Raw genomic sequence first — 22,360 nt, 5'->3', positions numbered from 1 at the left:
TTGAGCCTCAATTGGACACATGTTTGAACCTAAGTATACATATGATGAAATGAGTCAGCTGAAAGGAGTTTGGATCTCCCATTGTAAACTAAGAATCACCCATCAGATATCAAATACATCTTGGCTGATTGACTGCATTTGGGGTGTGATAAAACACTAATTAGATGTTTCAGCAAACTATTCCTTTAACACCCCTTACTGCTTACATGCTGGGTTTTTTTTCAAAATAACCACATTACTGAATGTGACACTCTCTTAAACAGATCATAAGCCTTTTCCTGGTGGGATGTCCAGCACTGTGGTGATGATAGTCGGATTACTAAAGAAAACTACGCAGAGAGGGCACTCAAGAACGCTGAATCTCACAGAACACAAGCCAACATGTGAGTTCTATTTCTGTGGTGAGACTGAGCCTCATCTTGCTGGTACAGATCTTGAAAAATGACTGTATAAAATACAATTATTAAAACACGTCAACCAACAGGGCAATTGTACTGTTTGTGGGCAAAGGGGTCTCTGTGCATGTACCTGCTGAAAACCATTGGGCAGTTGCAAAATTCAGTGAACAAACATTTGAACATATAATGCCAATTTAAAATGACAACTATTATACTATAAAAATGCAGGTCTTACCAAACAGACAGGTAAAGCGGAGTCTGTTTACCTCTTAAATGGCCAGGATCCATCGGCAAGCCCAAAGTTTAATTACATACTTCTATAACCTAAGAACAGCTCAGCCAGACTGCTCTGAGGTCCCTGGAGTTACTGAATAATTAGCCTTAGTATGCAATAAGCATGGGATTTTAAGGACTTAAAGCTCCACCAAACAAGTCCCACCTTTGAAGAAATTAAATTATACAGGTTTGATTTAAGAATACCTCTGAAAGAAGAACTTGCTATTTCAATCATTTAACTGCTCTTTTACACAAAATGTGAAAGACAACAGGCGTTTTCAAATCGTGTCAAAAACTGAAAAATGACAAGAGGTACAAGGTTTTATTCTAACAGCAATGATATCATTATTAGCATATCCTATTTTATGTTTACAATTTCATTACTTAATATTAGTCAACACAATATGTGACAACATAAACTACTGTAGTTGTTACTTTTTCCCCCCTTAATATGAGCTAACTATCATTAATGTAATACTTTTCTGTGTTGTTAATGCTAACAAATGCATTACTTAATGTTAGTGTACTGCAAACGTTTTGTGTGACTGAGGTCTTGGTATGAGCTGGAGTGACGTTTGTGATCCTGATTGAATGATCCAGCACATTCGGAGTGCCTGACCTAACGAATGCTTTTATGGCTGAATGCAGTCAAATCCTCACAGTAATTCTTCCATATCTAGTGTAAAACCCAGAGGAGTAGAGGTTTACTCAGCAACTTAATACCTTGATTAATCCCTTACACTGCCAGCACCTGCTGGTGGATCCAAAAATTTTACACTTTTATAACATAAGAATAGCTCCAGTTAGCTTTGTGCACCATGCAGTTACTGAATTCTAAGACTTAAGATTTAAGTAATAAAGCTTGGATGTATTTGGATGTATACTGTATGTTTCCTCCTGGGAGCACTAGAAAGAGTTAAATGTGTGCATGCTTCTCTGACTCTGACTGATAATGCTGGATTTCAATGAATATAAATCTGAAAGTCTGAAAAAAATCATGGAAAACATGCCCTCACTTCCTGCTATTGCATAATCTATTCCACTCTGAGAAAAGAAAAAGTCTTGTGACCCTCAGTCAGTGTGCCTGGGAGATGGGTCATTTATCTGTGTTGTGAACTCTTAAACCACCCCCACCCTATACACACAAACATGAGCACATACATCCTGTAGGAACATCTCACACATCCTGTAGGAACAGTAGAAGAGAAACGGGGGCCGGATATAGGAAATGCCTTGTGTTTATTCTCTGCCTTAAACAGTATAGACCATTAAAATGCAAAGACGAGCTATTCGAGCTTAATAGTTGGGAAATAAGTAGCTAAAGAATGGAAACCACCTCAGGTCTCTCAGAAGAAAACAAAAAACAAAAACAAAACCCATTTTCAAGTGTTCTAAAGTCGACATACAATTTGGATTCATAAGGATGCAATTAAACTGGTCAGGCTGTATTGATGAGAAACTAATTTAGCAGCGCAAAGTGGCTGAGCTTCTAATCGTCATTCCAGAGAGTCATTCTCTGTCGAGACCACTTTGGCTTTGAGTGGCGATAGGTACAAGCCAAATACAGACCCAAGCTCCAATATGGATGTGTTTCTCAGTGGTATGGTTATTATAAACCTCTCTCTTCTAAAGGCAGAGTAATACACAGTCAAACTGTGATGCAAAATGACCATTAGACTTATTCAATGCATAAAAGTCAGTGGCTACAATCCAGCCGAAAGGGCATTAAGTGAGAGTTCCTGCAACAGGAAAAAGCAGTAAAAACAATAGCAAAATGTTACACAGATGCTTTACCAACTAAATATGATCTTTATATATATATATATATATATATATATATATATATATATATATGTAAAATATGTAAAATATTTATGTATATATAAAATGTATTCATGCTTTGCATTTATTGCAACTTTTGCAATTATTTTCTCACTTTCAGTTCTTCAAAGAAATCTGGTACAAAATTTTTCCGTACCTCCAAATTTCAGCCATAAATTGGTTGCATTTCCTGCTTCTCATCATCCTAATAATTCCAGACATATTAAGTAGTCTTGAGGTCTGGACTCTGGGATGGTTAGTCCAGTGTTCTCAGAGCACCAGCACCTTTGCTTGATTGGCAAATGTTTTCCTCTAAGGTTTTAAACAATTTTTAACAGTTATGGAGGTTTTTGCATATTTTCACCTTTGACTTTTAACATTCTTAAGCAAGTAGATGAACGTGTATCTAACCCCATCAGAAATATCTCCTAAAAAATGATTAACTTGTATTAGTGGCTGTTATGACTCGAAATAAAGATTATAAATAAAGAAATAAAGATCCCTGCTGTGGTGTGTAGCACAACTGACATGAGTAGTGTTCTATTTGCAATTACCATGCAATTACATTTTACTTTCCCCATAGTACATACTGGTGCTTTAACTGCATAAGTAATTGTTGAACAAAATTAAATAAGTGCTACAGATAATAATGAGAAGAAAAAGGAAAAGATGAAATTCTATTTACATAGTGGCTTTCACAAATCCAAGGAAACTCTACATTAGGGGAAAGAAGAGTAGTGCAGAAAGTTACAAAGTCTGTGAGCAGTATCACTGAATGACCTGCCATCCATTGATGAGAGCGTGGGACTGCAAGACGACCGGTGTCAAAGGGACGAGACCATGAAGCTCTTTTAAATGTTGAAGGAGTAGTTTGGAAAAAGGTATTGTAGGCAGAGAATTTGGTAAATGTGAGGACTAAGTTTTGGGTAAACTGAAGCTGGTTAAATGTTTAACATGATAAACAGGGAGTTACAGTAATCAATATAGGAGAAGATAAATATGTTTACCAGCATTCCTGCATCACTGATGCAGAACAGAGGGTGGAGGAATGCAATATTTCTCAGATAATTAAAATGCTTTCTTGGGGAATGAATTAATATGGGGCTCAAATGAAATTTATGGGTCGAAAATGAAACCTTTTTTTTTAGAACAGTCATTTTTGAGTTTCAAGAAATCGTTATACATCCATTGCAATGATGAGGCTGACAGTGTGAGAGAAGCAGTGCTGATATCACCTCCATGACATTGAAACTTAACACCATGAGAATAAATGATTTGGCTGAAAGGTGAAATGTTTAATATGAATAAGAGGAGACCTAGAACATAGCCCTGGGGCACTTCCTGGGCAAGAGGAGGATGCCTTATGTATATCTACTGAGACAAACTGTTGCCTGTTAGAATGATAGGACAAAATCAATCAAAAGCTAAGCCAGTGATGCCTATGGATGAAAGTCTGGATATAAGCATGTCATGGTTTATGGTGCCAAATCTGCACTAAGATCCTGTGGAACTGGAATGACCACACAGCAACACTCACAAAAGAAGCAGTCCAAAGATCAGAAATATCAAGTAGATCCTGAAAACAATGAATAACAAAAGTATGGATGCACACAACCTAATATCTAACCAATAATATAAGCACAAACCTCTCAGATCAATTTTAAAACATTCTGGACAGCCCAAATGTCACACTTAGAGCAACAGCAATCCGGTCACATTTTCAAAATGATGGTATTTCTGTGTAATGTCAAGTATTCCAAATAACGTCCAAGTCCCTTTAGTGTCCTCAAAGTTGCTCTCAGAACTAATGAGGTCAGTACAGTATAGCACACATTACGCCTGCCTCACCACCTTGTCCCCTGAAAATGATTAAATTCCTGCTACAGCAACATTCAGAGTTATGAATTACCACATACAGTGTTGAATTTACACCTACAGTTTTCATTTACGTCCAACTGGCAACAAATTAATACTCTAAGAATATACTCAGCGGGGACTTTGCTACGTGATTACTTGTCATATGCTGATTATGGATAAAGCTCTTCAGGAATTAGTTTAAACGTGCAACACAGAAACCTTATTGAAAACCTATTTCTGACTTCCATTGAGGGGTAGCATCAAAATGTTTCACTCAGGCAGCTATGTAAGACTTCTCTCAGAGTCCAAAAGCCTCTCCACAAGGACAGGACTTCTGATGAGCAATGAATCCGCTGGAACATCACCCATGGAAGAAAAAAAAAAACAATGCTATTAATAGCCTTGGGGGGAAAACGCTGCCTGTATATCAGAAATATTGTGGAAGTGGAAATATATATCACAGACTCATTGAGTATTCATAGAAAAAAATAGCCTGTCAAGCAGATGCATGAAACAAAAGGGGGTTTGCATCACTCCAGGAAATTAGACAATAATACAAATCTCTTCTGAAGCTCTTCTATAACAGAAGATCCCCCTGTGAAAATGTACAGCTGGCATATACTGCAGTACGATACTTCCCAAACTGCTTAAAAGCAGCATGCAGTAACTGCTCAGTGTTGGAGATAAAAAATAGGAACTTTCTACAATAAAGTATATTTAAAACAATTCAACAAAAATGCACATTTACGGCATTTGGCGGAGCAGCAAACTCTTGTTCCCTCTCGGCTCTGGTGCTCACGCTGCCCTTAATGAGAGCCAGCTGATTCTCATCTGGCTGTGAACACCTTTAAAAAGAGCTGAGAGGGAATAGAGAGGGATGGGCAGCAGCAGACTGAAGATTTGAAAAGCTCAGGGAAGAGACTGAAAAGTCTAGCCAGCTTGAGCCACTGAAAAGTGGCCAGCATTGTGTTGGTTTTGTTTATTTTGTGTGAAATTAAAGAATGTCCGTTGCAGCGTCCTCCTTGAGCCCAGGGTAGCACAGGCCATGCTACAAGCGCAAAGCCGACCCTTTTCAGAAGCTGCTTCATTCAGATTCCTATAAACCTCCTGTTGAATCTGTGACTTTGCTATCTGCCTCATTTCTTGCCTTATGTAAACAGTTGATGTCAAAATTAGAGCATAAAAGTAAGTTGCCTCAGGGCAGACAAGCTTCAAAAGGTGTCTAGGCTTCATCGGCAGGTTGAGACGTCCATTTCTCATTCTCATAATTAGATTCTTTAATTGAATGATACTGGAGCAATGGTGCAATAATTTAGGTTTTTTGCAATATATGAAAAATATTAATGTAAGTTAACTATTGCCAAATTAAGCTGTCAATGGGAAAGGTGTTTGGAGAATTTGGAGAATTAAGGCAGTTCAGTAATTTACACTGAAAAAAGGGATTGCTTTAAATTCATGCAACTCAAATGTGTACAATGATTAGGCATATTTAAATGACATCAACACAATTCTTAACAGAAAAAAAAAGTAATCGTGTTGACAATGCATTTTATTTATGTATAACCAGTGTGTGTGTATATATATATATATATATATATATATGTAAATCTGCACTAGTGTCGACCTAACAGTTTTTAACAAAGGCAGCAGACATAGAGGCAAAACTGAGGCAAGCACAAACACATGGTGAAAGAATATTTTTCTACAGAATAAAAGAATAATAAAGCTCTCAATCAAAGAAATAAAATGTGCACTAGAAGACTGTTACCCAGAGCTAAGTCCTGTGAACTTACGAGTGTGTACAGGTAGTAGCTGGTGGTATGCACAGCCTTGCACTCGTATCTGCCCCTAAGAGGTAGGCTTCCCAAGGGGCCACATGAGAAATTGGAACAGTTTTAAACTAATATACATAACTCAGTTCTTCCCAATACATACATACATATATATATATACACACACACACACACATATATATACTCATATATATATATATATATATATATATATATATATATATATATATATATATATTACTGAAGTGAAAGGTAAAGCTGTGTGGTTTGTGAAGCCATTGCGAGAGTAAGTTTAAAAATTCTAGCATCACAACCTGACATAAAATAGCATGTTTTTCAAAGATCAGCATCACTTTAATTTAAATGGCTTACTGTTTCTTGCAATTTTGTGCGATATTACTAAGCTGGTCCTGACTGCTGCATCCCTGGATGAGTGGAGCTTTGTAAAAATCTTTGCTGCCTTTGCAGCTTCGCTAGCAGATCTTCAGATGGCCGTGCCCGCTCTGCATCAGCCGAGTTCTTGCATTTCTCCGCATGCTTACTCCCGCAATGGCAATTCAAACTGTAATCCTTAAAACACAGCTATCTGTTCTTCACAAACCAAGCACACAGCTTTACCTTTCACTCCAGTAAATAAATATTTAGAAGTCCATGTCGTGTTTATATATATATTAATTAATTAAAATTAATTGCCCACCCCTGCTCTAAGCCTACCTCTTAGGGGCAGATAAGAGTGCAAGGCTGTGCATACCACCAGCTACTACCTGTACACACTCGTAAGTTCACAGGACTTAGCTCTGGGTAACAGTCTTCTAGTGCACATTTAATTTCTTTCATTGTTTATTTTCTGTCTTCTGCATTCGGCATCAATCTTTCTTTTTAAATGTTAGCCGACATATTTAAGGGCTAAGAGCAATCTTGAAAGCTGTCCAACACAATTGCTGATACATTTGAGTGAAGCGCACTGACCGGGCAGACGCAAAAAGAGCAAAAAGCAAAAACAAAAGGGATGCCTTCAAAATAAAAGCACTGTAGTTGTATTTCGTGCACCTATCACAGCGTAATAGGTTTCATAGCTACACATTTACTTTTCACTTCTAATTTACCAATGATCTCCATGGGCCGTACAATGCCCAGGTCTGGCTTAGAGGCTTAACTGCATGTTGCCAATGCCACAGCATTGATTAAGTAAAAACATACTGGTAAACCTACTATATATATATATATATATATATATATATATATATATATATATATAAATATGTTATTGGATAATTCCTAACAGTGACGGCATTAAATAGTTTTAAGTTGAATAATAGATTTTAAGGAAGAATCACTGCTGCGAGGACAACAGCCAGATTGATCCTCACTGTCTAATCATCAGCAGCGTCTGACAGAAATCCTAGCTGCCCATTTGTGAGCATACTGGGCTAGCCTCAGAGGGCAGGAAGAGCAGGTCAGGACACAGACCAGACAGGGGAAGAACTTTCCTTCCTCCAACGCTGTAGGAGATCTGCTCAAACAGAGTGATTCTGTGGCAAGCTGCAGGTTCAGCAAAGTTACACAGACTCATTTTGTGGGTCAGCAAATTTGTTTGAACATGTCGCCAGGCAGACCCTGAGATCCTCTGCACGCCTGCTCCAGTGTTATAAGCTGTTAAAGCAAAGCGGCATAAAACAATCACAGCCTACACAGAATAGCTGCTCCAGTTTTGACAACAGCAAAACCCAGAAGATGAAGTCATAAAACAAGGAAAGAGAATGTGAATTTAGACGGGTTAAAATCACTAACCGCATATCCATCCCTGAAAAAGACATTAGTTTTTATATATACATTAAACTAATATATACATTTAAACTTTTGAAAAATCACTGGGATTCCCCATAGGCATCAAAATAAATTGATTAATTGCTTCTTGACACAAAAATGTAATGTTTTGTCAGTCATTCTCAGCCTGCTGTGTACTGATCTTTCAAATCCAGATGGAGATGCTCCAGAGGAGAATTAACACAATTAGCTACAGAGTTTTCACTCGAAACCAGTCTGATGTATTTGTGGAGAATGTTTTTCAGAGATAAAAGTGTTTTACCTGCAATGCTATGTCCCTCCACACAAATCAGACTTTAATTAGCAGATAGAGTCAGACCAATTTTCTCAGACTTTCAGAAATGACAGCCCTGTCTGTGGATTTCAAAGAAGCGATGGGGTAATTACACGCTGTGAGACGGGTCTGCTGATTACTTCAGACTGAGAGGCTGTGACTAGAATTCTTTACAGACACTTAAAAGGAATTTGCTACAACGGACAGGGCTGTCTTACTGAATTTGACTTCAGTTTAGTTCCTAACTCTGCTCTATGAACTTGGAGGGGCTGTATGGGGATTACTTCTAATGTCGTCTCAGTATCTTCTTGCTGCTTTCAGTTTTCTTTGTGTCTTACAATAAGAATAATATCAATAATAATCTTTTTTTCATAGAATACTTTTCATACCATTGGCAGCTCAATGTGTTTTACAGACAGGTGATAAAGCTTAACAGTAATACAAGAAACTACGAATATTCATTTGAAATAAGACATTGACAAAGTTAAAATAAAACTAATAAAATTAATTAATATTTCTTAAAAGCTACTTTAGTGACTGTGTTTACATGAAGGAGCTCAGAACACATCTCAAAATCTAAGTTTATAGGTTTTGTACTTCATGTATGATACACAAGGCTAAAGAATCGAGCTTCTCATAAAGAATTTTTAGCACCAGTGTTTCAGTATTTCAGCTTTTTCATGATTATCAGAAGAAAGAAATGTATAATTGCATGTCATCAACTTAATTATGAAAACTGATATTAGGTTTCTTTTGAGTCTTCAGCTTGTAAGAGAGTCTGGCCACTACCTCCGGGTATCCAAGTGGACATAATGAGTGGTGTTTGGGCAGTGGACACCATGCTCCACTGACCCACAAGCATGAAACAAGAGCGAAAGGGCACACAGAGGTACCACTGTTATTTAAATCAAGCCAGTGCAGTGCATTGTGTTGGAAAGTGTGCTTTCTGTCTGGGTAGTTTTCTCTCACTGTGTGTGTATAATATTATATTTGTTTGTTTGTTTATATATATACACACACACACACACACACACACACACACACACACACACAGCAGGCCATGTAGGAGGAGAACAGAGCAAAGGACACAGCACCTCCACACTTTTATTCCCTGCGGGTTCACCCAACACCACATGTGTAATATAAATGTGTGGGGGGTGAACAGAGTGAAGACACTGAAAATGTGTTATTTTACATGTTCTTCACAGAAAATGAGCCAAGGCCAAGGAATCCGAGATTGATATAATAATAAATCACATTATTTTTTTATTTAGGGAAACATTTAAAATCGGTCCCACAGATCCCAACACCACACAAGGGTTGAAATTGTGAACATTTAACATTAAACAGCATGACTCACCCAAGCACAACCTACAAGTGTTGATGCCTGGAAATATTTTGCATTACAGTTCCTGGACTTGATGCAGTATAAGAGCAGAAGTAAAAATATTCTTCTCATCTGAAGCGATGAATGTACCTGCTACTGCTGTTACTCTTTGTAATTATTAATCCTTATTTTGTCTTGTTTGTCTGCTGCCACCCATGTTTTGTTTGTGTTTTGCTAATATGGCAAAACAAACAAGAAGACTAAATTGCTTCACAACCTCAAGTACAGAAACTTTTTATTGCAATACTTCTTTAACGTACACATAACCAAAAAGATTAAATGACTGCGATTTGTGATTTCAGTCATATCCTGACGAACGTTTCCCAGAAGGGTCTTTGGCTCTGCTATCTGATTTGCACAGTCATCTTTCCACAGAACAGTCCGGCATAATATCTACGCTGACTATTTTAATGGCTTTAGGCGAAATGTAAATAAGAGCAGCACACAGATTTAGTAATATGCTCTTACAGAATTTACATCACTGACAGTTTCCGTGAACTTCACTGATTTCAAGTACAAAGAATGATTACCAAGAAATATGCAGTAAACCTACTTTCCATTTTCTATGCTTGAAGAAAAAAGCTTTTGATTAAGGCATGGCACAGAATTCATGAAAATTACCTCTGATCTTGGTGGCTACTTTATTTGAAACCCATAGCTAGTGGATTCATCATGTTGGGGTGTAGTTATAACACTGGGGATTTGGATTGGTTTACTGGCTTATATTACTGATAACATACTTTTTAGAGTGACTTTTCCATAAAATGCCCCAAACTAGAGATATTGCACACACATTACAAGCTAAAACAGCTTTAAGAATTGGTTGGAAACAAAAAGCTTTAAAATGTGAAATGCTCAACGAAAAATTGTCCAGACAAGGTTTATCTTCTATGTGGTATCTAGGTAGATACTGCCAGGCTCTTCCATTGGTTAGGAGTTCAAGCACTGCAGTCAGATTAGCCACTAACAACTGGGAACTGACAGTGGGGCACAGAAATAAGTAACAATGCTGCTTTCTCTCATTTTTGACATTTATGTCCTGAACTGAATGCCAAGCTGTGACAATTATGGCTTGCCACTGATAACTATGCACCTAATAGGGCAGGTGGACCTCGTAAAGTAGACAGAAGGTGTGAGTGTTTCCACTGAAGTGGACAACGGGTATCCATGTAGCTCCACAGGGTGATATTGTGATTAGCTGGTGCTGCAGTAAGAGACTCACCAGAGGGGGTGCTGTCACAGTCCTGTAGGTTACATTGGCGCGTGTTCTCTGGCCAGGGCTCGTGGTCACACTGGGCTTGCTCGTCTTCCTCCTCCTGCTCTGCCTTTGTGTTGACACATTTGACCAGCCGACGCTGCACCCCTCCACCGCAGGACACTGAGCACTGCCAACAAACACACGGTGAAAATGCCTGTGAACCACTCAAACCATCTGCAGGAAGTCCACTCAGGGCCAACTGGAGCGGACATTCCATTAATAAACTTACCAGATACTTCAGGGGCTTCTATGAAAAGTAAGACTGTCCCTCCAAGTTCAACAAGTAAACTAATTCACTTCAATACAAATTTCATGTTGTTATACATGTATGGGGGTACAGTATAATGGAACATGTTCTACTTTCTCTGGTGCATAAACTTGAAGTCAAGGACATGGATGCACTAATTTTACTTAGCATAGTTCGTTAGTTGAGTCATTAAATTTCCTCTATTTCTTTATTTAAGTATTCAATTATTTGTTTATTTTTTTCCAAGTGAAAGGTGGATGCAACGCAATTCAAACATTTCTGTTTAGTGCTCTTTAAAACTGCCATCGTCACAAAGCAGCTTTACAGAAATCCAAGAAAACTAAGGGCAAGTCAAACCTTCTGAGAGCAAGAGAAAGAAACCCTGAGAGGAACCAAGGCTCAACAGAGAAGTTAGAATAGTGAATAGTGAGAAGGGTGATGAACATGGATGGTTTAATATGGATGAATACTGAGAAAAAAAGAAGTCGGAAAAGGCAAAAATGTATAGATTACCCATGCCTACCAATGCCTATTCTTAAAAGAATGAAAATGAAATCCTGGAATGAAATACAAATGAAGGAACAGTAAAAATGAATGAGTATTTTTAAGTTTATGTTGAAGCAAGAATTACGAAAGTGAAAGAAAACCATTTTATAAAAAAAAAAAAACAGGCACAGAATTTAAAATTATGTGAAGTTGCAATGAACACCAAATAAAAATGTTTAAAAAGTGTTTTACTGACTACAGCACAACCTGAAATATGATGAGCCAAAAGTTTAAAAAATGTTTTGAATGTGTTTCAAAAAAATGTTAACATTACACTATTGTCATATATTCTACGCAAAACAAGTGACTTCTGCCCTCTGACATACATATGATACACTTCCCTGATGTCCATGGTTAAAAACCTTTTATTATTAGCTAATTACCCCTTCTTGAGTTGAACGAGCTGTGAACAGTAGACAGAAACATTAAACTATACAGTGCAGGGGCTCCAGGCCTAAAACACTCCTTATAACTCCAACATGAAAAGGCATCTGTAGGCTAAATAGGTGGATATACTGTATGTAGATATACAGGTTTTTGTGATATCAGGAAAACACTGAATTCAAAATGGGCTGTTCTTGCAGCTTAGTTTTCATAAAAAGACTATATGGATTTGGGAGTGAACAGTACATTTTGAAACTTTCACAGTGTTTATGTACTACATCAAAGTCTTTTAAAAAAATAGAATTATTTTAAAAATGTATTTAAATTAATTTCTTCACAGTATGGGCCTTTTAAGTTCTGTTTTTGTTTTTAATATTTTCTCCTAATATGCTATTTAATTCCTCATGGTGAGGAAGTACTGATTAGTGATAAGCAAACTTTTTGGTCAAGTATAGCCCTTAAAAAAAGCTATTATCATCACGTTTGAGCCCCATAACGTGACTATGCGAGACAAAAGCACCTTGAAGCTTTATGCACATCCCAAATTTGTAAAGACAGCTTTAAAGGGGCCGTGTAAAACGTGGAAAACTCAGAGCTGAAATAAAACGTGACAAGTTTCTTTGAGGGAGGATTTGGGTTTATCAAAGAGCGACTTTAATTAAAAGCTATAGTGCATTCACATGGTGTAGATACACAACCTGGCCCCTGCTGTGTGTTGTATGTACTTAACACAGGTTGGAAACTGGAGAACACAAAGGTTCCCTAGGAGCATGAAGCAGTACTGACGTGGAGAAGGATTAAAGGCAGCTTTTGTGTATCAAAGCCTGGTTCTGAAGGCACGGGGCACGGTATAATCATGATGAGTCACCACATTGTTAGATGAGCACTGTAAACACTGAGCTCAGATTTGACTTCAGAGTAATTGCTGGATTGGACCGCCTCCCATCTTCTGTTGAGTTTTGAAGTTCACATGCCAAACAGTTTATTCTACAACTGTGTTCCTAATGTCTGAACAAACAGGACCTTGAACAAAAAAAGGCAGCCTGGATGTCAGTCTAACACTCCCTATGATTAAAGTTTGATGTTATTTTACAAACATTTTCAATGAAAAGAAAGAAAGAAAAAAAAAAAGCACAAAAAAATGGTAATGACCACTACAACTGCCATTCACGAAGAGCTAGCATTCATGCATTCAGCACTGTAACCACAGTACAGGATTGTGCTTAACAAGATGGAAACACTGGCGGGAAAAAAACGAACTGAAGAACTAACAAGAAACATAAAACTACTAAATCAGCTTTCAGGCTAAATTTTCAAACATTCACAAAGTTATTGCTATTTTATCTGTCCACCACAGCACATCAATTAAAATGAAACAATGAATTTGGGATCAAAGTGCAGACTTTAATTTGAGAGTATTTACATCCAAATTTGGCGACAGTGTAGGAATTACAACCATTTTTATACATACCCCCCCCCCCCCCCCCCCTACAATTGCTTTGCAGTCAATGACTGCCTGAAGCCTGAAACCCCTAGAAATGATCAGACGCTGGATGTCTTCCCTGGTGATGATGTGCCAGGCTGCAGTTGTCCTCAGTTCCTGCTTGTTCTTGGTACGTTATCAGTTTTGCCTTCAGTAAGTGAAATGCATGGTTGATTGGATTGAGGTCAGGTGATTGACATGACGTGGCAGAAAATTGCACTTTTTGTCTTGAAAACAGTCTTTGGTTGCTTTCAGTGTATCTTTGGATCACTGTCAATCTGCATAGTGCAACGCCGTCCAATGATTCCTGGCAGCATTAGGCTGAATCTAAAAAGATGACATTGATTTATACTCTTCAGAATTAATCCTATTGCTTCTGTCAGCACTCACATCATTAATGAACAGAAGGGAATCGGTTCCATTGGCAGGCATACATGCCCATGCCATAGTACTACGTCCACCATGCTTGACAATAAACTGGTATGCTTTGAAACATGCACAGTTCATTCCTTTGTCCCATCACATGTTGTTCCAGAACTGTACAGGCTTTTGTTTTTTGTTTTTTTAAACATGTTTTTGGAAAACTCCAATCTGGTCTTGTTGATTCTGAGGCATGCAAATGTATTAGACATTGTGGTATTTACTCTAGCAAAGACTTCTTTTGATTGTTGTGCTGTTGTAGACAATAGCTTTGCCAACAAATATTTATGGATCTGAGTGTACAAAAAAGAGAAAGTCTCCCTGGTGATCCATGGCTTTCCAGTTCTTTTAAGAGTTCTCAAGTGAAGAGAAGAACTGACCATGTGTCCAGAAATCACATATTAGAAGAACTGAATTATCTAATTACAGTGAGAAAGTAGACAGCTTACTGAAAAGACAATGGAATTCAGTTGAATATCATATTCTACACTTACTGCATGTTTGCTTACAATGACTGAGTTAGCCTGTGGCACAACTGGTAGCTATTTGAATACCAAGCCAAGTAGGTATGTGCACAGTCATGTTCTTGCACCTAGAGTTCCCCACTAGCTGTGCAGAGGCACTTAACAATGCCGCACAGAATATTTCATATCATAGCTGTGCAAAGAAAAACAAATATGAAAAACTGTAATTTCACAGGAGAAGGCAAAAACATTACCAACTTTCAATGTAATTTAACATATTTATTTTTATTCTAAGTGATTTTGAAGCATTTCTATTGATGTATGGTCTTTGAGCTCAGGAAACTAATAGAATCTCAGGGAAGGCATTGTAAAACACTGAATGAAAAGAAAAAAGAAAAAAAACACATAAATATAATACAAATACTACTTAAAAACCGCTGATTAAATCTGAGAACTATCTGGACATACTGGACAATTTTCTGATAAGTATGTGTGATTGACATCCCTCTGCCCAAGACTCCCTCTGCAACACCACTTATGTCCTGTCATGCAAGGTTAGCCTTTGCGTGGTTGTAAACTTTCTCTTGCCAAAAGTTTTCACTCATCCATCGAAATAATTTAATTCAGGTGTTTCAATCACTTTCATGGCCACATGTGTATAAAACTCTTCTGGCAAGGCTTTCCACAAGGTCTAGGAATGTGTTTATGGGAATGTTTGACCATTCTTCCAGGAGCTCATTTATGAGATCAGACACTGATGTTGGATGAGAAGGGGAGTTGGGCTCGGTCCCTTAGTTCCAGAGAAAGGAAATCTTAATTCTTCAGAAGACCATAAGATTTTGGACCAGAACACTTTTCCCAAGCTGTTCCTTTAGGATTTTCCCTACTCCATTTCTCTTCCTCTCTACACCATGACAGAACAGTTTTCCTGGCCTTGCTTCCTTTCCATGTGGTCTCCTGGACACACAGAATATCTACCTTCCTTCTCTCCATCATGTCTGCAAGCTCTCTGCCTTTACCAGTCATTGTCCCTATGTTCAGAGTCCCTACTCTAACCTCCACACTCCTGCCTTTCCTTCTCTCTCACTGCCTTCTAACCCACCTTCCTCCTCTCCTCTTTGATGGTCTTCGACCTACAGTAGTCCAATTTCCACCGGCACCCTGCTGGTCAACAACACCGGAGGCGGTCGTTGTTAACCCGGGCCTCGACCGATCCGGTATGGCAATCATATTTGTGAACCACATGATAGTTTTGGCACAAGTTTTACGCCGGATGCCCTTCCTGACGCAACCCTCACCATTTATCCGGGCTTGGGACCGGCACCAGAAGTACACAAAGTACACCCCTAATAATAACCCATATATATATATATATATATTTATATTCAGTAAATGAAACATTACAATGATACAATCAAAATGTGGAGGATTATATCATTATTTAATAAACTTGTGATAGTTCAGTTTAGAAAATTGTATTTTGAATTGTAACATTTTGCATTGTTTAAAAAAACTACCATCACAACCTGACATAAAATAGCATGTTTTTCAAAGATCAGCATCACTTTAACTTAAATGGCTTACTGTTTCTTGCAATTTTGTGCGATATTACTAAGCTGGTCCTGACTGCTGCATCCTTGGATGAGTGAAGCTTTGTAAAAATCCTTGCTGCCTTTGCAGCTTCGCTAGCAGATCTTCAGATGGCCGTGCCCGCTCTGCATCAGCCGAGTTCTTGCATTTCTCTGCGGGTTTACTCTCTTAACGGTGATTCAAACTGTAATCCCTAAACAAAGCTATCTGTTCTCCACAAACCAAGCACACAGGTTTACGTTTGACTTCAGTAAATAAATATTTAGAAGTCCATGTCTTGTTAAAAACTCTGCATGCAGCGTCAATCTTTCTTATTTTTAATGTTAGCTGACATATTTAAGGGCTAAGAGCAATCTTGAAAGCTGTCCACCACATTTGCTGACAAATTTGAGTGAAGCGCACTGACCGGCGCTTTGACTTGCCTTTAAAATAAAAGCATTGTAGTTGCATTTTGTGCACTTATCACAGTGTAACAGGTGTCATTACACATTTACTTTTCACTTCTAATTTACCAATGATCTCACCCAGGCCAGTCAGAGATCAGAGGGCCGGTTGTGGCCCACGGGCTGGACAATGCCCAGGTCTGGTGTGGAAGAACTTGACTGGCCTGCACAGAGTCCTGACCTCAACTTGATAGAATAACTTTGGGATAAACTGGAGCGGAGACTGTGAGCCAGGCCTTTTCGTCCAACATCAGTGTCTGACCTCACAAATGCGCTTCTGGAAGAATGGTGAAAAATTCCCATAAACACACTCCTAACCCTTGTGGACAGCCTTTCCAGAAGAGTTGAAGCTGTTATAGCTACAAAGGGTGGGGTGACATCATATTAAACCCTATGGATTAAGAATGGGATGTCACTCAAGTTCATATTCGTGTGAAGGCAGACAAGCGAATATCTTTGGAAATATAGTGCATTACTGATTATCTGATTAATGCTGCCAGCTTGGGCTCGGTCCCTTAGTTCCACAGAAAGGAAATCTTAATTCTTCAGAAGACCATAAGATTTTGGACAATTTAATGCTCCCAGCTTTGTGGTAACAGTTCAGGGACGGCCCCTTCCTGTTTCAACATGACTGTGCACCAGTGCACAAAGCAAGATCCATCAAGACATGGATGAGCAAGTTTGGTGTGGAACAGGGGTGGGCAATTAATTTTTCCCAAAACGTTGGAACAGTTTTAGAGGGCCAGACTAATATAACCTACTTAACTCAGTCCTGCCCAATACATATATATCGTATACAGCATTTATAATAACCCATTTATATATATATATATATATATATATATATTCAGTAAATTATTTTTGGAAAATAAAAACATTACAATGATACAATCAAAATGTGGAGGATTATATTATTATTTAATAAACTTGTGATGGTTCAGTTTAGAAAATTGTATTTTGAATTGTAACATTTTACACTGTTTAAAAAACTAGCATCACAACCTGACATAAAATAGCATGTTTTTCAAAGATCAGCATCAGTTTAACTTAAATGGCATTATTAACAGCTTAACCTTTTCATCCTTAAGAACATTTCTCAGTCCCACACTTCAAAACTACAAAAGCTTTTGTTTCATAGTAGCTACTAAATAACTTACAGTAGTTATAGGATAATAAGGCTTAAGACTAATAAACAGATAATAAGCCATAAGTTAATATATTCTGTGAATGAATGCTAAAACAATTAGAGTGAGAAAAGATACTGTTGGCTAGTACGACTTTCAGCATTTATTAAAATCAACTTGTGGCCTTCAAAATAAATCTCTATGTTTTCGAAGCTAGCACTTCTTTAAATGAATGCACATGCAAAAAATCCCTGACACAATGCTCACCTGACCCCAGGATCCGGTTACCCATTGGGCGCAGGGCTGGGTATTGCAGGGTTGAATGTAGCTGGGCCTTTGCACTTCATTACATCTCCCATCCTCAGGGCAGGTTACTAGCCTCTGCTGCTCTCCACCTCCACACAGCTCTGAACACTACAGGCATAAATGAGACTGTAGCACTGGGGGGTAGAGAACTACTTTAATGTCAGCGGCTCAATCTGAAGATAAACTGAAGTACTGCTGCCTCTGAGAGCTGTTGGATGGTGGTAGACAAAAGGAAAAAACGTGACTGAAGCTTCTCACCTGTCCCCAGGAGGAGGTGTACCAGTCCAGACAGAGCTGGGTGTTGCAAGGCAGGCGGGCAGGGGGCCTGAGGGAGACAGCTTGGCAGTGAAATGGCCGCAGCAGCCTTTGGTCACGCATGTCATAACATTGAACCTCACGCAGTTTCATGCCTCCCCCGCAGTTTTTTGAGCACTGTCAACAGAGGACAAAGCATGTTCTCCACACAATGAAACATATGCACAGCATCCTGCATCACATACTTACACAGCTAGGCTCTGATGATCTCACTTGGCTAGCTCTATGTAATGCCTCTCAATACATTTCTTGCAGATTCCATGCATGGCACACTGACAGAAACTGTTTTATCTTTGAATGACAACCTAGCGCCAATGGCTTGTGACAGGTCTTTAGAAATCTATTCTATCAGTCTCTACTTTGATACTGTAGGTGGTTCCACTCCAGTATCTGTGAATTTATGCCAGTATATGAAGGATTACACAAGCCACAAAGCAACAGTTTTATAAGGCATGTACCCAATTTTCCCTGTAAGAAATATAAAAATGAATGAATTATTAATAAACCTTTATTTATATAGCACTTTTAAATTTTAGTTACAAAAAAGTGCTTTACACAGGAATATAACTAAAGGATTAGAGAGATAAAATGCTGGCATCTAAACGAATATAGTGACTATATAAATACACACACATATATACATATATATCAGTGGTATATTATATAACTATACAAAAGTACAGTTTCTATCAAGGTTTAATATATCTGGTGTTTTTAACCAGAGTGTGCCATATAAGCTCCACTGTGATGAGTTGATGCTTTATAACAGTACTACTTAAATGTTTTTAATATGGATTTAAAAACACATTTCAGTTTGCGTTTCCAATAACTGCTTGAATGCTATTTAGATTTAATGGTTCAAATACAGCTATGATAATCTGATATTTTAACAAGAAAATATCACGATAATCATTTTGTGGATTTGGCTTATGTCTCATTTGAAGTTAGAGAACAATTGCACCAATGTGTTCATTGCTTTAAAACACAGAATTCACGCAATCAGTATGTGCTGAGTAGGAGTCATGGGCCTCACCTTGCTCCAATTGCTCATCTTCCAGGTGGAACATGGACGTAGGTAGCAGCGGCGAGCTGGCGCCGGCCTCTTCGTCATGTCACAGTCAGACTCATTTCCAGTGCTGCAGTGCACTGACCTCCAAATGGCACCAAGCCCACAGCTGGTGGAGCACTGCAAAACGAAAACATGTGGATCATTCAGTCATACAAGGTGAACTATTTGTATTTTATAAGGCATACACTGTCTAATGCAAATAAATACCCCAAACACATGTTTTGTTGATTTTACGTGAGAATTTTTCACAATCACAACTGGGGTTAGAATAATATGAACTTTTCACTCTTGCCTTTTCTTGGAAAGAGAAAGGTTAAAATCTGTAACTGCAGTGTCACATTTTTTGAGGAATTTCAGCTCAGATACTCACAGTACTCCAGTTGCCAGTTCTCCAGAAGACAGTGAAGGATGATCGAAGTGGGGAGGATGCATCTGGCTCAACAGAGTCTAGATGCTGACTGGCTGAACCCTGAGATGGAGACTGCACAGGGTCAGGAGAAGTGGGGCTCTGCAATTGTGGAAGATTAATTTCATTGTAGTCTATAGTTGCCCAGGTGACCAAAGGACCTGGGGATGCCCACTGTTGTCTAGTGGGATCTACATGTTCAGAACCCAAAGTAACAGCTGGGCTGATGGTGCCAGAAGGTTGGCTCTTAGCATCTGGCACGATGGTGGTTGGAAGGTCTGCTGAAATCCATGAGGAAGACTGCAAATCATTATGCAATTCCACATGAGGTAGGGACTCTGGTCCAGCAGATGAAGTCATGCTACTTGTATTTTCTGCTGGATTATACAGAGCTTGTGAGGAAGGAGGCTCCTGAGAGAAATTATTTAAGGTAATGAAGTCTTCAGCATTAGTGCCAATGTTACTGCTCATTTCAATATGTTCATATTGACTCCCTGGGGATGTGCTGCTATTCACCTCAAGAGGGTATGTGGTTGTGCTTTCTGATGTCTCATGTAAGACTGTATTCCATCTTGCAGGACTAGTGGTGGGACCCACATTTGAGTTCTCAGAGGCACTGGAGGCAATATGGATTGGCGGCGGAGCCTCTGGTAAAAGCCTTTCCCAATCAGTTTCACCCCCAGGGACATCTTCACCCAACAGCTCCTCCTCCCTATCCACAGCGTCTTCATTTTGTTGAGTTGCAGGCAAATCTGTTTTAATCCCTCCATCATTTGTAAGAGGCTCATGTGTCACATAAACATTTGGCATGCCACCATGCAATGTTGTACCTATGGACTTAGAGGGCATCTCTTCTGTTGGTAGTGGGCTTTCGACAGTGCTGAGGTCCTGAGCTGGGCCAAGAACATTGGGTTCCTTCCATCTCTGAGAGAATCTGGTGATGGAAGAACGTGGCCTGGCTGTTGTTGCAATAGGTAAGAAGTAGTCCTCAAAAACAACATTGTCCTCAGAAACATCCTCATCTAGGCTAGGACTTTCATTGGAAGGGGTAGTAGAGGCAGTTGGTGGGTTAGCAGTAGAGAGTGTGAATGAGGTAGCTGTGGAAGGACCTGGTCTTTCCCTGTAAACTGTAGAAGGACTGACTTTGGGATCCTGCTTCAAATGAATTCCTGAGTAATCAGACACACCAATCCCTTCCTTATCAAAATCATATGACAGATCCTCATGGAACTTTATGAAGTTATAATCATAGTAAAAATCGTCAACTTGGATGTTGTTCTTGATGGAGTTTTCAGATTCAATATGATTGGGATACGAGAAATCCCTACCAGCAACGTTATTGAGGTCTCTGCCGTCTTGTGGCTTTGCCCTAGTTGTCCCAATGGCAAATTTCAGCAAGTGGTTGTCATAGGGTATTGAGTTTATATCATTGAAAACCCCTTTGCTTGATGAGCCACTACCAGACCCGTCAACGTCCACATTTACAGGGCATTCCTGAATGTTGCATGGCAAGCTGGAAGCAGGCTTAGCTTGAAGATCACAGTCCACCCCAGTGTTCCAGCTGCACGTCACTTGCCGTGTCTGCATGCCACCTGCACAGCTCCTCGAGCACTGTGGAGAGATGGTTGGTTAGAGCTTAAATAAAAAAAAAAAACGTATCTCAGCAAAAGGAATCAAATGCGGGGGGGGGGGGGGGGGGGGGGGGGGGGGGCGGGGGTGGCAATAGAGAGAGTGCTGTATTGTACTACTGTACATAGAGCAAAGGAATGCCTCGTTATATCTCTCAGCTTTGATCTGGAATACTTTCAAACTGAATGACAAACTGACACTGAAAAAAACATTCTCAGGACAACTTGGAACAAAAAGTTGCACTTTTGAAGGATTGTGGAACAAGTAATTTGCTCATTAAAACAGCTTTTTGACCTGGCTTGACTGATTTAGCTAAGACCATGGGGAACCGAAAGCATTCATCCAAATGTCAATCAGTGCTCTGTGCAACAATCTCTGAGAAAAACAAGGTGAAACAGAATGTGCTTTGCATGGCGTGTACATCAGGCTAACACCTTACAAATTGCAGCCTCGAATAAATTCTGTCGCTAGAATACCAATGATATCAATGACGCAACAATGTCGCTCAAGTAAAAAAGGCCATAGCAGGAGTTAAATCAGTATGACTTAACATCCTCTGCTATACTGGCTTTGTTTTCATAATTAACCACAATTAATTAATTTGAAGACTAGAGCAACTACTTTTTATTTATTTATTTATTTTACTAATAACCCAGTTATAAAGTAATAGGAGCGAGGAGTTCAAGTGTGGGCACATATATGGGTACTTTTATAAGGTTTGCAGTTTAAAGGGATAAAAACAACCACCACCACCCTAAAACTACAGAATAAGTCTTTATGGAAGACTCAAAAACAGTGAAATCTGTGACACATAATCTACTCTTCTCTGTTAATTATGTATGTCTCAGTGTTTTGAACAAGAAAACACATGAATAAGAATGTCAAACAGATGCAGTTTATCATTACCTGATTAACCAATCAGCACTTACAGATGTGCTCTGAATGAGCTTGAGCACAGTGCATCCAATGAAAGATCCAACATATAATGAAAGGCTCATGCTTCTTTTACACAGCTATAGAAAACACAGCAGCTCTCAGAAAAC

General features: G+C 38.9%; 1 protein-coding gene across 1 annotated transcript in view; it reads right to left on the bottom strand.

The window, feature by feature from the left end:
* The window catches only part of LOC108434578 (A disintegrin and metalloproteinase with thrombospondin motifs 7), a 114,828-nt gene that overhangs the window by 12,273 nt on the left and 80,195 nt on the right, over positions 1 to 22,360 (bottom strand). Inside the window, exons 19-23 of the mRNA XM_017709819.2 lie at positions 19,653 to 21,299; positions 19,247 to 19,399; positions 18,157 to 18,330; positions 17,860 to 18,006; positions 10,856 to 11,018 (exon numbers count right to left, since the gene is read on the bottom strand). Coding sequence (XP_017565308.2) covers positions 10,856 to 11,018; positions 17,860 to 18,006; positions 18,157 to 18,330; positions 19,247 to 19,399; positions 19,653 to 21,299 — 2,284 coding nt within the window. The remainder of the gene's footprint in view (positions 1 to 10,855; positions 11,019 to 17,859; positions 18,007 to 18,156; positions 18,331 to 19,246; positions 19,400 to 19,652; positions 21,300 to 22,360) is intronic.

The sequence above is a fragment of the Pygocentrus nattereri genome, chromosome 15 (assembly GCF_015220715.1).
Source record: "Pygocentrus nattereri isolate fPygNat1 chromosome 15, fPygNat1.pri, whole genome shotgun sequence".
NCBI classification, from domain to species: Eukaryota; Metazoa; Chordata; class Actinopteri; order Characiformes; family Serrasalmidae; genus Pygocentrus; species Pygocentrus nattereri.
Note: the sequence above shows the minus strand (reverse complement) of the source record. Positions and strands in the feature narration are given on the sequence as shown.